The following is a 17,608-nucleotide window of genomic DNA, read 5'->3' as shown; positions in this document are numbered from 1 at the left end:
CCCTTCCCTCCCCTCCCCTCCATTCCCCTCCTCTCCCTTCCCCTCTTCTTTCCTTTTTTTGTGATACTGGGGATGGATGCCATTTTCTGTGATACTAGGGGTGGATTGCACAAAGGTGCAATGTCCTATGATAGAAGCATTGAGACTTAGAAGAAATCTATTTCTCAGACAAAGCCTCACTGACCTTAAAAGTTTAGCAAGACAAAATACTTCAGAGCCTGAGAAAAATATGACCTATTCATTGTACAATTAATTTTCTATCTTTGACTGGAGCAAAGAAGCTGAGGAAAAACAATTTCAGGAGCGTGTACTTAAAATGTAGGCCATCTAGCCCAGTATACACACATACACACACCTACATGCACACACATGTGTTCACACAGACACTCAGCCTTTCCGATTACCTTCTGTATCATCTGTGGCAGTATCCATGGCTTCCTTCTGCACTAATAGTTCCTTTCACCCAAAAAGCATTGATGAGGAAATGGTTATTGGCTTAACCTATGACAAAGTCATTATTAATTAATCTATTGACTTAAAAATACTTATTGAACCTTTACATGGGTCAGGCCCTGAGCAAGATTCTGAAGAAGCACTAAAGAATAAAACACAGTCTTTGCTTTACAAAATTTACATTATACTAGGGGAGAGGGTGGCCTTAAACAGACAAATGCAGATAAAATATAGTTCTTAGAGGGGGTAGTGATAAATGTTATTGGAAAAGTAACAGCGTAAAACAGTAGAGTGACACAGAGGAATGTATCCAGAAAGAGAAAATCATGAGTGGTTTACTTTAGATAAAGTGATCAAAGGTCCCCATGTTGAAAGGCGGTTCACAGACCAGGAGGCCAAATGGCTAAAGAGGAATGTGGCAATCTAGGTTTGGCTTCAGGGTTTGGGTCACGGCTTCCTAGATGCCTGATTCTATCAATGTCTCTGGAATAAATCACATCAGGGAGGGATTAAATCATGCTGGCTGAAGTCACAAGAGACTGGCTAATGCAGCAGGTCCCCTTCAGGGGCTTTAACATGCACGCTTAAATTGGGCTCAGAGAAAGTGTCTCAGTGAGCAAGGCCTTAGGCACAACGAACTAGTGGGCTTAATATGATGCCTGATGTCACCTATTCACTAGAAGGACAGGTTTGTCTCGTGTTGTAAGATTTAATGTTAGTCCATCAGGAAAGCCTGTGTTTGTTGTTACTAAAGATACCCCAGTTTCTTGGCTAATGTCTCTTCTAAGCTCTTGCAGATATTGGACAGTCTCCTGATATTTGTCCTTCTTTCACAAGCCCAGTGGTGTTAATAACATTACAGTAAATACCCATTATTTCATTTCAGCTTCGGCTTGCTTAAAATATACGTGGGTTTCTTGATGGAGTCTTAGGAGACTTTTGTATCATTCATAGATGATCGTTACTGCATTGTCAGCTTCACAGATTATCTTGGCTTCACTCTGTTTCCAATCCTGGGGCCACCTCACTTTCTATCTCCTCCCCTTACCCTTTAGGAAAATTGTTTGCTTGTTTTTCCCTAACTCTACACTGTTTCCAGTGGTAGTGTGCTTGCCTTCTGCTTTCCTACTGATTCAGAGTACAGGTACTATGGGCATTGAGTTGGGAGATGCATAGACCCCAGGGTCATCATCATTGCTCACTGTGCATATTCTCTCTGTATCTCCGTGGCCAGAGCTCTGAGTGGCCTCTTTCTAGTTCATGCTTTGGATAAGTTACTGGGGTTTTGCTGTCTTCCTCACGTATATTGATAATAGTCACTGCTGAGTTTTCTTTCTGGACTATCCATCTCCCTTCCTTTTCTACTGCTGCTCCAAGAAGATATCATCATTCTATCCAGTGGTTTCCATATGCAACCGTCCTGCAATATCCTCTCAGTTGGTTTTGCCCCTTTGTTGCAGGGATGGAATCATTTCTTTTCTTTGACTTGTACTTTCATCAAGGAAGTATCTCATTATATGTATGACCTTAGAATGAGTACCCTGTATTTTTCAGTCTTTTTATTTGTCAAAAAGGGTAATTAATTCTACCTCAGCCTACCCAATGAAATTTAATAAAAGCTTTTATTTAAAAATGACATGCAGAAGAACTTAAAAAGCCAAAGTGTAACTTAAGAAATTTGAATTTGTAATTCTTTTAATGGAATGTTATTTATGTTTAATGCATGTGTGTTGTTTCTGACAGGCAAATCCTGGAGGGAAGACCCTTGAGGAGAGACGCTCGAGCCTGGATGCTGAGATTGACTCCTTGACCAGTATCTTAGCTGACCTCGAGTCTACTTCTCCCTACAAGCCTCGGGCTCTGCAGGTTAGTGCAGTCCAAAGTGGCTCTCCATGTGACCAGCCGTGGACATTGTACTGTTTCCATCTTTCTTTGATCTTGGTCTAAGTTAACTTCTTATGCAATATCAGCATGTGCCGGTTAAGTGGCAGAAATGTCTTAAACTGATCTTATTAATGATTTCCTTTAAAAGAATGTTGTATGAAAATTTTATTCAGATTAAATCTCTTCTTACTCCATTGCCCCATTCTTTTTCTAGCTTTGTCTATTTGGACATTTGGTTATATATTGCTAAAATGCCCACTGATATGACTTGAAGTAATTAAGGATAAGATAGATAACTAAGGGTAAGGTGAAAGAGTCTAAGGTGAAGATCTTATGTAAAGAATAGTCCTTGTGTTGGGTACTGAGGTGGTTCCTATTCTTTTGCTGTTGTTGTCATGAGCAATGCTACAAGAGCCACATTCATGGGTATTTTCTTTGGAGCTGTTTTCTACCCTCAGACTTTTACCAGTAGATCCTGACATGGAGGAGAATGACTACTTTCTTTGCTTTTCTTTCTGAAGGTTTTCATAGTTTATACCAGCAGCAGCAGTTTGAATATCTCAGTTTTTCCTCAGATTCATCAGAATGATGGGACAGCAATTATTCTGTGTTTCTAAGGGCAAGTAGTACCCTGTGAACAGCTTTTCTTTGCAGTTTTTTGTTTACTTTGGAGCTTGATTATTTGTCTATATCTTAGTTCATTACGTGCCATTTGGAAGTGGATATTTCACTACCGGTGATCATTCCCTGCTGCCCGGGGGTCCTAAGAGAGCCATAGAAAATCTATTCAGGGTCCTATGTCTCAGAAGACAGCCATCAGAACCTTAGATACAAAATAACTGGACAAGTACTTTTGTGACTGTGCTGTTTGACTCAGGTGCGACAGTTGCTTGACTAGGTGACCATGTGTACTCTACTCTGGGTTTTACTGCGATTCCTGAGCAGCAGCTGGTGTATTGACAGTGGTTCTTTTCACAAATTAAAAAAAAAAAAAAAGCAGTCTTGCTTTTCTGCTGCCTGTCGTTGTGAGAGTTAATTGTACATAAGCTTGCAGTGCTTTCTTGTTTCCTTTCCTACAGTTCTCATGGGATTGGCAGCTGTGGCAGGGTAGAAGGCAAAACATACTAGATCTGAGCTCTTCCTTGCCTGTCTCTGCCCCTGTCTCTACCAGTCCTGTTAGTGGTAAGAATGTGATTCATTCCTGTAACTATGACCTGAACTGCGGGCGTAGAGCACACCCTGTGGGGGAACGCATGGGAACAGCAAAGTAGAAGGTCTACAGGGGGAACCTGGAAGACTCCGTCATCATCACTCAATACTCCCTAATATTGTATAAGTTAAACTATAACTGACGTGGTCAAAGTAGGAAGCAGAGAGTAATATACTTCTGTGAAGGTGATGTAATCTGACAGTTCCGGTCAGAAGGCCTGCATGCTTGGCCAGAGGGTGGATGGAATTTGATCCTTAGAGAAAGGAGGAGAATGGCTTGAGACACAGTACAACGTGGTCCAGGCTGTACTGAGATTGTGAGCACCTGGCACTGGACCGGTGAAGGCTGGAAGTAAAGACTGCATGGTTTCCTACTGGTAGCTTGCAGAAAAGTCTGTATATCTGCTGAAAACTTCAGCCTGCTTTTTGCACATAATGGGAGTACTTGAAAGGTTGCAAACGGGGGAAGCTACAGTGGATTCTGAACAAGGAACTCAGGAAGCAAGGCCATCTCTGGAATGAGACAAGGGAATGCATTCAGGTCTGAGAAACAGTGTCCAGGAAGCCATGATTGCTTTCTTATTTAGTGTTCTGTGATCTTCTAATTCTATGCGAGCAAGTACCTTAGGACTGCAAGGCCACTGACTGCCCCCAGACTCTGCCACAGTATGCTCAGATGCTTCTGTGTGCTGCTGCTTTATTTTTTAAAGAAGGGTTTGTGTTTAATCTTATTTTCCTTTCGCTAAAACTCTATAACCTAATGTATGTGCAGGAGATAATGCCGTGAGGTTTTTACTTAATATAGCTTTCATTCTTGAAGGCTATGTCTACACATGTCTCCTGTAAACCACTACATTTTAATGGGTTTATTCAGCAGTTCTGTTATTGTTTGAGCAATCTTACTGTGCATACAATCTCATAATCACTGGTACTTCGGCAACAGTTTATTGATAGTGAAGCACTTTCATGTATATTCTTACTTAAGGTATAGTTTTCTCATCTTTGAGGTACAGATGGTGCAATGATTTCTTATTCATGGGTGGGAGACTAAGATTTAGCAGGCAAGTGACTTGTCTTTGACCATATAACTACTGTGTAAGCACAACTGAATCTTAAATTTAAGCCTTTGACTGACTTTAATTTCTAAAATCAGATTGAGGGTGTCAGGTTCTATTTTTTAAAAACTTTATCATTGACGAAAGGGATGAAGTCAGTCATATGAGTAATAGTGTTCCTTGAATATCAACATTTCTTCTCATAAGAAGGAAAATGTTTAGGAGATTTAAAGATAATTATAATACCCCTAAATAGAATAAGTTCATAATTAGTATAAAATGTACTTTCCATGTGCGCGTTGCACTCAGAAATTAAAGGATGATCCATACTATTCTTGTCGGTTATTCTAATTTAGGAAAGCAAGAGTTAATTAGGAGATACAGCTCATCCTTCTGAATTATTTCCCTCTGTGTAGCTGAATTAGATGTGTTAGTATTTATTGGTTAACATAATTATATGCCATAAGAATAATAATCACACACTTAAAGTATTAAAAATATGTGCCAAGAGAAGATGATGTCTACAGTAAACTGTGTTGTGTTGTAATTAAAATGTACTTGAGAAGTCCTAGAAATGTAGACTGCTAATGTCCAACTTTGTTGTTTCTATTTTTGAACCAAGGCAAATTTCAAACTCAAACCCAGTGAATCACCTGACGCCCTGAAGTAGGCCAGTAGGTATAAGATTTCTCATTAGTCAAGCTTGTGTTATGTGTTTTCCCAAATCTGTCTCTGAATCACCTTTCAGAGGCTCCTTTGACTCAGAGATCTGGGGAAAAATGATGTACATGTGGATATTTGTACTATGAGCGGTCCTAGAGAACTCTATTCACATAACAACTCTGAACAATGTGTGAATTCTTGAAAGTAGCCTTTTCTGAAGCATTTTCATCCTTTTTTTAAAGAAGTGTTTCCCACTTCTAGATTTCCCAACACTAGCTCTGTTCATTTATTTATCTATATGTTTATTTGGGAAATATATCCTAATTCCATATCTTCATATTCTATTCTTTCACTGAACATGTACTGAGATCTTACTGTGAATTAGTTATTGGAGTTATTAAGGGTGGTGTCAACTTGACATTGCTCTACAGTAATTCCTAATTGTGTAGAAGAGATAAGATCATATGTAATTCAGAGCAACACAAATTATTGCCTCAGTGTGTTACTTATGCTACCGTGTGACTCATCATGTGTTAAAATGGTTGATATATAAAATATAGAAATATCAAGACTGTCCTTTATATCTTTCAGTGCCAGGGAAGACTATAGAGCAGGAAGCATTTGCATTCACCTGGATGCATGTGTTATGGGAAAGCCTTTGGATTCATGGTGCTATAATAACAGGAATGAGAAAGTATAGGAATGTTGAAAATGAATACTTTGAAGAATAATTTACTTTAATAGCAATATAAACCAAGTAAGTTGGAAAGTGGCATGACATGTTAAAAAATCAAATGTCCTTAGTATGTCCTTAGTATGTACCTCTTGTTCTGCCCAAGAGCTCTCAGTAAGGAGAGATTTAAGGAAGATAGTGACAGTGTTTCTGGCTGCAGTGGGTTTAGGGTAATAGCTTTAGCAAAGTTTTCATGAGATGTGTAAATATACATCCATGACACTACAAAGAGCTTTGTAATTAAACTATTTTAGTGGAGTTAACTTCCAAGAATTTAAAAGTATGTAAATCAGTGAATAGTTTTAGGCATGCAGTGTTTACATGTGGCATGGCAGAATTGCAGACCTAACATGATTGTAGAGTATCAGAGATTTGGTGAACCTCCCCAGATCTTGTGGTTGAACTCTTACTTTACAGATGGGAAGTTTTGGCCCAGAGAGGGTGAGATCATTATTCAGAAAGTCTCAGTTGGAAGCAAGCTGAAGGATTTCATTTTTGCCTTGAGTCATTGCATAGTGGTTTTCTGGGATAACAACAGCAACCAAGTTTGGGTCCATCTAACATCACAATTAGTTTATTTCTCTCTTCTGGCACATTCTTTAAAATATGTCTTGGAAATGAAACAAAGGATTGGATATATCAAAGCATAACTCTAAAGTAAACAGAAAATGTATGACAGCATGATGCCCTTGAATTAGTGTGTATGTAAGCCCCACCCATTGGACATCATTTGTTAGTACAAGTACAGTTTGGATTCTTTGGAGAAGCTACACAGGGTGTTACACTGAAATTCTTTTGTTTTAGAAGACAAGGGAGCAGGTATGGGCTCCTTGTTTTTGCAGAGCTCATCCTAGAGTGCTGTAATTCTTGCACAAGGTTGTCTTTTAGTCCCCATAGTGAGTTTGGTAGGGTTGGAATTAGTAACAATGATTTGGAGTGATTTTCAGATATATTAATGATTTACATCTAGGTGTTTACTAATTGTTCAGTTAAGTTGGGTTTGAAGATCAGATGAAATTTTCTTTAGACTATTATGATACTGTGAAATGACGTAGGTACATACATACATATATACTACATACATATGTACATATGGTACATACACACATGTATGCCTCTGCTTCCAGTTCCTACCTGATGTGGTACTCTAAAACCATGCTAATACACTAAGCAGTAAGGATGTCAGGACAGGGGAGCATATTTTATTTCAGTGTTATTCTGTTTCACTTTGGTTGCTGACTGAGAACTCCTTAATCCTTGGCTATTCTGAGTGGCAGATATCTTTTGTCATAATGAGATGACTCTTCATGGGTTCCTGCATGGGGACTGGTCACCAAAAAGACCCAGTCATGATGAGAACCTTTGAACTTTCAGCTCTACTCTTTATAATCTAGGAAGCACAGAGGACCTGGAGATGCAGTTGATAATAGACTGTGCCTATGTGATAGACACCATAAAAATCTCTAGAGATGGTGTTCTGAGAGCTTGTCAGTCAGTCAGTGAGTATATCCATATGCTAGGAGAGTGGCGTATCTCAGCTGCACAAGGATTTGGAAACCTTCCAGATCTACCTCTGAGTACCTCTTCTGTTCATCTGTACCCTTTATCGTAGCTTTGAAGTGCACTGCTAAGTGTAAGGAAGTGTTTTCTCAGTTTGGGGAGCCATTCTAGCCAATCCTCAAACCTGGCAGTTAGGCTAGTTTCTTCAGTTTGTGAGCAAGCCAGACAAAATATGGGCGACCTGGTGGCTCATGATTTGCCATGGATTTTGAAGTAAGGACAGTGTGTGGGATTGAACTCTTAACCTGTGGGGTCTTGTCTTGGTTACTTTTCTCTAGTGGCTGACACAAAATACCTGATGCCCAAAATGAAGGAAGGAAAGGTTTATTTAGCTTGCAGTTTGTGCAGGTTTCAGTCCACACAGGGCTGGCTCCAAGGCAGAGCAGCACATGGCAGAGGGCAAAGGTTCATGGCAGCAAATCAACAAGAGCAAAAGGGAGGAGTGGCTGCAAGCAGCCTCTTTCCCTTCCTTACAAATGCTAACTACCCGCCCCCAGGGCGGGTGGAGCACTCACACCCATAATCCCAACACTGGACCATGGATCAATCATAAACTCTACAAGCCCACCTCATGGCTGCATGTGTCTTTGGGGGGGACACCCAGACACAAACCATAACAAATCCTCAGAAACTGTAGGTACATGATATCATAATTGAATTGACTTCTAGAAAACTCACCTGGATAAAGAAAATTGTTCAATATGTGAAAAAAAAAAATAATGCGGTCAACATTGAAGACTTGGTAAGTCATTTGGTTATAGAAAAACACTGGAGAGATTTTCAGGCTCAGGGTAGGATTGGATGGGGCATATTTTGGTAGCTTTGTCTCCAGTTCACCAACAGGAAGAGCACTGTGTTCTGAGTGCCTTGAGGTCACCTCTAAGCTCCCTTGATTTAAACTTGGCCATGCTAACAGTTTGAGATTCTTTCTCTTTGCTGTTACTGTGTTTCTAAAACGGGCCTGGCAACTACAGTGTACTCCCCCTGTGCAGAGATACAACGGTGCTTGGTTGTTTCGGTTTTACAGGAATTGCATTCCAGCTCATAGCAACAGTCCCTGCAATCCTTCCTGTTTCATTTTGGGGTTATTACCCTGTGTCTGGAGTTCGCTTTAAAGACTGGAGTCTTTGAAGTTTTGAGCTGATCCTTTCCAAATGGTCTTTATTCTGTTAAGTGACAACTTTAGCCTCAGCATTGAAAACATGTTAAAAATTATTATAAGTTCTTAGTCTATGTGAAACCGACTTTAAGTGTTATGTAGTCGTAGGGCTACATCTAATTGCAATCTGAAGGTTCCCACACTAGGCTTCCTTCCCAGAGCAATGTTCTAAGAGGTACAGTAATCCGAAATTATTTCAGCGTTGTATGTGTTGTACTGAAAGCTTTTTGTTAGGAATTCATGGGCCTGCGGGCTTGGATGCAGTGGAATCTGGGTGGAGGCTTGTGGTGCCGTGGATGATCTGCTCTCCTGCTCTCCGTGTTCTAGCTTGCAAAAGCCATGAGCAGCTGCAGGGGAGATTAATTAGTAATTAAATTTTTAATATTTCATATTATTCAGCGCAACACAAACATGTAGGCTACTGGGAGATGAAAGCTGCAACATGCTGTTACTCAGAGATGAGACACTGTCCCTGCAGACGACGGGGGACTTTGCTGATTTTCGGTTAGGCTTTGTGAGACCTGCGATAGACCTGGGGATCACTGATGAAATGACTAGGTCTGGATGGTGTCCTCTGATGGAATTTAGGAGCATACCAAGATTTGTTGAGACATGGATTTCTTTGTATCTCTGCACTGTCTGCTTATTTTGGTTTTCTTTAAGCTTGATGGCAAATTTGAAATATTGTAGAAGCGTCATGGGTAAGATTTTAACTGAAATACAGTGAAATTAATGTGCAAAATACCATTTGAGAACATGTTCCAACTTCCCAGGATGAACATAATCATTATGTACTGCAAAGATGTACTAATAAAAATTAAGAAATAAAAAATACCATTTTATAGGGAAAAAGACATCGAATTCTTTTTAATGCCCACATTTATAGGATCTTCATTAATTTGAATTAGTCTGTACATGCCAGAGGACCTCAACAGTTAAATAACAATGAGGTGGGGGTGGAGGAGTGCTTTGCTGACTCAATTGCATGCCATAGGGTTGATGACAAGTGATTTATTTTCAGATTGCATCTAATTACATCTGAATAACATCCATACCTCTTATTTCTTTTCTTAAAAGGTGGTGTTAGTCTTTGTGGCACATGTGACTAAGAAAGTCAGTTTTTAAGCTTTTGAGGGTCATGAAATGTAACATTTTCAGAATGAAAGTGTCTTTAAACATTCCCCTTTGTGTCATTGCTGTTCTGTAGCACTTTTGCACAGAACGCCCATTTCTTATGTGCCAGTGTGAGAGTCTGCTCTGGGTATATAGCAGCTCCTCGCAATGGCAGAGGTGGAAGCCAAGCCGTAGCTGATGAAGAGTATCACAGAGTATTCATTCTGCTGAAGCCTGGGAGGTGGAGTGACTTCCGTGGTACCTCCTCCAGGGGCCCAGTGGTAGCCTTTTACTGTAATTTGTTTGCTGGACCTTGATGGCTTTTTGGCTCCGAGATGATTGCATTACATTACACTGAATCACTCAATCCAAGCCTTGGTTTAGAAAGAAACGCACAAAGCTGCCTCTTGAGTGTTTCTATTTTACAACAGCATCTTAGTGGAAATAATTAGCCCCATGTCCATGCAGAAGCACACATCACATTTGCAAAATTAGACAGTGTTCTTGTCAGGACTAGTTTCCCTCTTTCTCTATTCCTCTCCCACTGTTTGAATATCTATTTCAGTAGTAGCCTGGTTCTGAAATCCCATGGTCGTTTTCTTTTCTTTTTTTTTTAAATTTGAGAAACAAACAAACAGCAAAATACAAATGCAGCTATGTTTTTTAATCAGAATGATTAAAGTTAATCATAGAAATTACACAGCATTAATGTGTTTTGAGAGAAAAAGCTATACCCCTGGTAATCAATAGTCGTGGTTTTGTCCATTTTGATGTCCATTTTATAAACTTTATAGCCAAGCAAATATGATAATAATAATGATCGCTCTAGACAGAAGCTTGGAGATGTTTAATAAACAGTGCTACATATCACCATTTGGCATGGTGAGGAGCTGCTTAGCCCCCTGTGCAAAATGGTACATTGGTGTTTAACCGCTAAAGGTATTGGATGTGCTGTGGAAAATTACCAGGGAAATCAGACATTATCTTTCAGTGGATATATTAACTACAGATATAAAGCTTGTTCTGGAAACTGCGATTGCACTGAAATAAAAAATACAAGTTGGGCACGTGTGGCCGTTAATCCAGCAGTTATAATGTTTGTCTGGAAGTGCAGACATGATCACTTACGCATTGTGGAAATTCATCTCTTTGCTTTGGACTCTGGTCCTGATCATTGCCATCCTGCGGCTTTGTGCCCCGCAAGGACGTTGTGTCCATCACACTGTGCTTTCTTCTACTGAATCACAGATTACTCAAGTATAGAGTAACATTCTAGACATTTTACTCATGGTACACACCTTATAGGGACAATATGAATTGCAGAATCCCTCAAATTCAAGCAAAAAGGACAATGAAGTCCTAGGGGCAAGATTATCATTTTTTCCTGGCACGTAACAGGGACACAAGTTTATGTTTGCTGAATACTGAAGTGAATATTATCATCAAAGCTAGACTTTTGCTTAGAAGTATGAAGAGAGTCCAATTCTGAATTGAGATGGAGTTTAGTGGATGAAAAAGTTACATCTGCTCTCTGATTTTTCTATAATAAGCAGATATTTACACTAATAAAGTAGAACAGCTGAGGTGAATGATTTTATTTCAGAGCAACCTAATTGTCCTCACTAGTTAATCTCAAATCTCTAGTTCCCTTCATTACCTTTTATCACTGGAAGGCAATGCACTTTGATTAGAAGATGGTGTCGCCGTGGGTTATGATTCAACATTACATCCAGTTTCTTACCATGGGTGAAATAAGAAATAAAGTACAAGTCTTGCTTTATCCTTTCCACGGGATCATTACTATTTCCTAAACAATGACCAATGTAAGTTTCTTGAATTCTTTGACAGGGTTTAAAAGTTAACAAGCTGATCCTCTGATGTAGGCTTCTTTTGTGGGAAATAAATGAAATAAAACACTGCAGAATCATTATGTCCTTTTTTTTTTTTTTTTTTTCTTTAACTGCCAGGGAGTTCTACCTTGTTAAAAGAAGTTTCCAAGATTTGTCTTCTCCCTTCTGTACAGATTATTTTTGGTACCCCTTGACCCAGTGTTTAAAATGTGAAGAGTGTGTGCCAGTATCTTACACAAGCAGCACAAATAATCTGCTTGTGACAACTTGATTTTCTCAAGGCACTCAAAGCCAGGAAGCAAGTTGTATAAACAGAATCCAGGATTACTTAATGTTGCATTTGTTATTAGTTTTAGAGTTTCTTTTCTAACCAAGTGGGTAGAGTATAGCTAAAATCATGTTTGACTTTGTTTACAGGGAAGGCTGGATTACAGTCACTTGTGGATAAGAGTTCACACCCAGCAGGGGGTGGGGAGGCATGGAGACTGAGGTTGGTCTGTTTGCAGCTGTGCTGGAACCGCTTCCTGGATAGACAATTCATGGCCATCAATTTTCTACCATTATTGGTCATATCAGATAGGTCAAAGGGAAAGAAATGGGAGAATTTATGACTGAATATATATATATACATATATATACATATATATACATATGTGTATACATATATATGTGTATATATATGGTAACTGAGTTTTATCTTAAAAAATTTGACTTGTGAAGTAGGTCTTGTTGAGAAGCAAGGTGAGATTCCAGAAGGTGGCTTTGTGTGTGTGTGTGTGTGTGTGTGTGTTTTCAAGAGTTGTTTAGATTTTCTTGTTCATTGATTGCTTTATTCACTTACATATTCTTTTATTCATTTAATACAAATACAGCCTGAAGCCTCTGTTGACTTGTATTAAAAAATTCTCATTACATGGAAAGATATCCTGTGCTCATTTCTTGGAAGATATATGTGGATCTCACCATAGCTGGATTTAAGGTTTGATGTAGTCCTTATCAGAATCCCAGATGGGTTCCTTGCACCAACTGGCAAGCTGATCCTATAACTAAGGGACATAGAATCAGGAAAACAATCTAGAAAAAGATGAGGAAAGACAGAACATTCACACTGCCCGTTTCAAAATGTATTACAAAGGGATAAGAATCAAGCAATGTGGCACTGACAGAAAAGGCCTCATATTTTATTCTTCTTTTTCTATGAAGAGGCAAATCCTAGGCACAGAACGATCATTGTTTACCAGTGACTGAAAAGAATAGAGAATGGAATGACAGCTAGTGGTCACCAGATATCTTTTGGAAATGATGAAAATATTCTGGAATTAGATGTGTCATTGGGGGGCCGGGGATTTAGCTCAGTGGCAGAGCATCTACCTGGCAAGCGCAAGGTCGTGAGTTCGATTCCCGGTACTGGAAAACAACAACAACAACAAAAAAAATAGATGTGGTATTGGTTACACAATTCCTTGAACATACTATGAACCACTAAAACTATGCATTTTTAAAGAGTTGTTTGATGGCATGTGAATTATGTCATAACTAAAATTTTTAAAAACAAATAAAACAATTTTATATTGAGCAACTTATCTTAAATATACAGATGATCTAGGGAATCAGTCGCAACCAAGGTTTATAAACTACTAGGGGGAAATGTATACTAATAATCACAGTACCAAATGTCAGTCCTGAGAAGGAAGAACATAAAGGATGCTACTTGAACAACTAGATGAAGAAATCTCCCTATGTGATCATAGAAGCTCTAGGTCTCTTATTCCTGTTTGGGAGGAATTATCAGCTGAAGAATTTGACTTCTATGTAGCTCTAAAGAGCCAAGACCACTATTTAGATACTGAGGAAGGCCGTTACTAATATAAAGTCAATAATTTTCTAACACTAGTGGCAGCTGGAGTTCAATGTCGACTACCTTATAATATGGGAAGTTGTCTTTTAGTAGGAGCATTTTAAGTAACTTTCTGGCATTTACCAAGTGAGGCATTTAAACTCTCTAAACACCAGTGTTCTAAGTTGATAACACATCTCAGAACTGACCTGAGGATCACAAAGAATACTGGATCTGTGTTTACTGAGTGAATACTATCTTTTACCCAGTAAACCCTATTACTGTTCTTCTCCTCACCAGGACCATTATCAAATGAATTTGGCAATAATGCTGGGAAAGGAATTCAAACAACAGATGGAAGAAATGATGCAAATAATGATGGGATTTCTGGTTGTTTGATTCTAACATTATAAGAATTCTCATTCTTGGGCTTTTCTGTTACCCTATGAAACTTGGAAGAGAGCACAGATGACCTTGATTCTCTTTCTGACCCCCAAAGTGATTGTTTCTATGCCTACAGCACACTACTCTGCCTCAGTCATGGCTCTGCCCTTTTGCATGATAGCTGGTGTAGGTGTCTCATTTGTTAGAATTGCCATGGATAAGAATTGCCAGTGACCTTGGAACACAGCCGTTAAGGGTTCCAGTACAACTCTGATGAGCACCCAAAAGGGTTGCAGCAGAAGCAAGGAAGGCCAGAGCTGAGGGACACTTTGCTTAGTCAGACTTTCAAAGAACATGCCATTCCTTAAAAACTTACAAGAGAGAAAACATGATTAGATTATCTAGATGCAATGCTTTGAAATAACATAAAAGGTCAGAACTTTCATGATTAGCCAACATATCTAATGGCTAATTATATCCCTCCCTCGGATTGTATATTATTACTTGGATTTATGGAATTAGATAAGCTTTCATAGCTTTGAATTGTTAAGACTTTTGCCCTCTATTGAAGACAAACTATACTTGTGTTCCTTTTGTGGTTTTGTTATTTCACTAAAGAAGATGATGTTTTAAGTATCTGTTGGAGTTGATGGGAATTATTATATGTAACCAGAGGTCATATCTGCAAACTGAGGAGTCAAATTTATGATTTTCAGGATAATTTGAACCCAAATTCATCATGCTCAAGTTAGAACTCATTTTACATGGTTTAAAACTACTGAAGAAGCAATGCATTGTAGAATTAAAATAATAGATAAGACCAAAGTACTTTGGATTCAACTGTATCACTTGATAGATTTCTCCTGAGATAAGTAACTTCAAGTTTTTGTGCCTCTGCTTTTTCATCTATGTCACGAAGATATTTATAACATCTACCTCCTCAGATTGCAATGGGGACATTAGTAATCTAAACAGTAGTTTATAATGAGTTACCACGTGTAAAGCACTTAAAAGAGTGTTTGGCATATAGTTAGCACTATATATATTAGCAGATCGTATTGGGAGTTGGATGCTTATTTTTAAATTGTCTGAGTTATTGCTTTTATGTAAAAAGATTGATTTATAAGTTTTATGTGTGGTGTCCTAGCCGAGACTCTCAGAGAAATTATCTCATTTAAATTGGGCATCCTCCTTACAATTTCCAAGGACGAGTAGTCGTCTTTGGGCTTTGTCCAGTCTCTTTGGTTATGTCACTGATTTCTAATACTTAGATTCAAAAGCCAGAGCAGGAGCTACAACCAGTCTTGTCCTATCATCAGGTAGATGAATGAATCATCATCTGTTTCTGAAGATTACAAGGTAATCCTGTCTATGAGTGGCCCAAGTTCACTTTAAAACAAAAATTGGGACTCAGATCATGAGCTTGTTACACTTTAATAAGCCTATGATTGATCTGTTTGTGTACATTATTCTTTTTATACCTCATCTTCTCAGAAATGAAAGCATGTACAACAATGATTCAAGGTATTATTTATCTGAATGACCTTTTTATCCATGGATTGCTGGGCTCGGCCCTGATCCTAAGCCAGTAGTCCTCGAGTGGGGTTCAGCAGTTTGTATTTCTAAGAAGTTTCCAGCTGCGTGGACCTCACTTTGAAAACCCTTCAAAAACTGTTTCTCAGTCAAGCATCCCTTCCTTCATTGCTCATTCCACAGCTGTACATCCCTGATCCTCATTGGAGCCACCAATAGAATAGCTTTAGAACTTTATGTTCTAAAGAAGGACATTAACTCAAAGAATTACTTTCCCTGGATACATGGAACATTGATAAAATCTGAAGGTGCTATTAAAAAAAAAGTAGATGTGTAACTGCAGTTTCTAAAATTTTAAATCTATTTTAATAAATTAACACAAAAAGGTAGATTATGGTGAAGGCCAACCTTTTGTTATGGGACTAATTCATGCTTCTAGTAGAAATTCTGTAGAATGTTATCTGTAATTCTGGACTAGAATTTAGGTTTAGAAATCTAGAATTATTTCCAGCTCTACCTCGCTTGGAATTATGTCAGTTATTTTATCTATCAGCACCTCATTTTCCTTACTTGTGATATTAATACCTCTGCTTATCATAGATAGTTTTATAAGAAATAAGTGGTACACTGCAGTAAAGTGCTGTGTAAACTATAAAGTGCTGTACAAATGTTATTTTTCCTACTCCTCTCAGTTATCAGATGCAGTATAATGTTAAACATAATGTATTTTATGATAGGCACATCTTCAGCTTAGCTGGGTAAATATTGATTATTCTGTTTTCAGGGAGGAAATAGTGCATGATGAACTACTCACATCTTGCACAGAATTCTTTCATTTCCTTCTTAAATTGCATTCTTTCCTAATCTGCTTTTTAAGGTAAATAATTAGAAGCTGATCGTTCAGCTTCTTATGCATATAAGCACTTTTATACATGTGAGAGGCAGTCACACACATGAACATATATTGTTTATTTTCTTCCTAATATCCTTTTGCTTAAAATAAATCATAGGTCATATGATTAAAATAAGCAGTCTTCCAACGTAGCTTGGTGATAGGATGTTTGCTTCGTTTGTGCAAGGTCCTGGGTTCAGTCCTTAGTACTGAAAAAAATTTTTTAAACAATTGAGTTCTTATTTTGTCTGAAATGCTTTCCTTTCGTTTTGGCATTTGGCATTGGAAAGAAAACTGAACTGAGCCAAAAGCAATGGATTCTCTTCCCAGCTGTGCAAGCAAAAGGTTGTAAGTCAGTTCCCTCTAAGCTTCAAGTCCCCTAGTCTTTTCTCATTCACTCTACTGTCAGTGCCTATGACCTTGGTGGTATAAGGCAGCTTCTAGACACTGTCTCCTGTCTCGTTGAGGAAGTTCTTGGCTTGCCTGTATTCTAGTAAGATGTTTTCCTTTTCGTGCCTCAGGTCTGACTGCTGTTTGCATTTCCTCCTGATGCAGTACAGTTCTTCCATATCTGTCCTGTATGATGTGCCTGGTCATCACTGGAACTTTGGGTTTCTCAGGGCAGTGTTTCTGTGAGTGTGACCGCTGCTCTAAGAAGACTTTTACCATTAATTCCCTGGTGTAGAGACACTGAGATATTATGTGGCTGAGAGTCGGACAGGAGTGCAGTGTTATTGTGAGTTTCTCCCTCCAGTGAGCCTCAGAAGACCTCCCTTATTCATGCATACAGAGACGTATTAGTTCTTTTTCACAGTACAGGAAATTGCTTACAAACAGCAGCTTAAAAACAGATTTTTTTAATACAGTTCTTTGCAAGTCAGGAATGTGGGGATGGCTTCGCTGCACCGTCAGCGTCGTCACAAAGGCTGCCTTCCGGGGAATGGCCCAGAGTTGACTGAAAGGTCTGCTTCTAACTCAGGGGGTTGCTTGCAGGTTTTGCTTTCTCATAGGCTGTCAGAAAGTGGCCTGAGTTGCTCGCGGGCTGTGGGCCCCTAACTGCTCTCCATTTCGTGCCTTGTAGACCTTTCTGGCATGGTCACGTATTACATCAAAGCAAGGGGGCTGAGGGAGCAATAGGCAGAGTGTGCTCCCGGGTGAAAATCATAATCGTTTGTAACCTAAACGTGAATGCAACGCCCCATGCCCCTTATCACATTTTGGTTCCTAAGGAGACCTTGACCAAGATTAGCCCATGCTCGTGGACTGGACATGATGCAAAGGTA

General features: G+C 39.0%; 1 protein-coding gene across 1 annotated transcript in view; it reads left to right on the top strand.

Annotated features, from left to right (window-relative positions):
- Lpp (LIM domain containing preferred translocation partner in lipoma) overlaps positions 1-17,608 on the top strand; it is a 619,705-nt gene that overhangs the window by 299,614 nt on the left and 302,483 nt on the right. Inside the window, exon 6 of the mRNA XM_005383241.2 lies at positions 2,197-2,319. Within this exon, the coding sequence (XP_005383298.1) occupies positions 2,197-2,319 (123 nt within the window). The remainder of the gene's footprint in view (positions 1-2,196; positions 2,320-17,608) is intronic.

This window comes from Chinchilla lanigera, unplaced genomic scaffold (genome assembly GCF_000276665.1).
Source record: "Chinchilla lanigera isolate Chin_1 unplaced genomic scaffold, ChiLan1.0 scaffold00019, whole genome shotgun sequence".
Classification (NCBI taxonomy): domain Eukaryota; kingdom Metazoa; phylum Chordata; class Mammalia; order Rodentia; family Chinchillidae; genus Chinchilla; species Chinchilla lanigera.
Note: the sequence above shows the minus strand (reverse complement) of the source record. Positions and strands in the feature narration are given on the sequence as shown.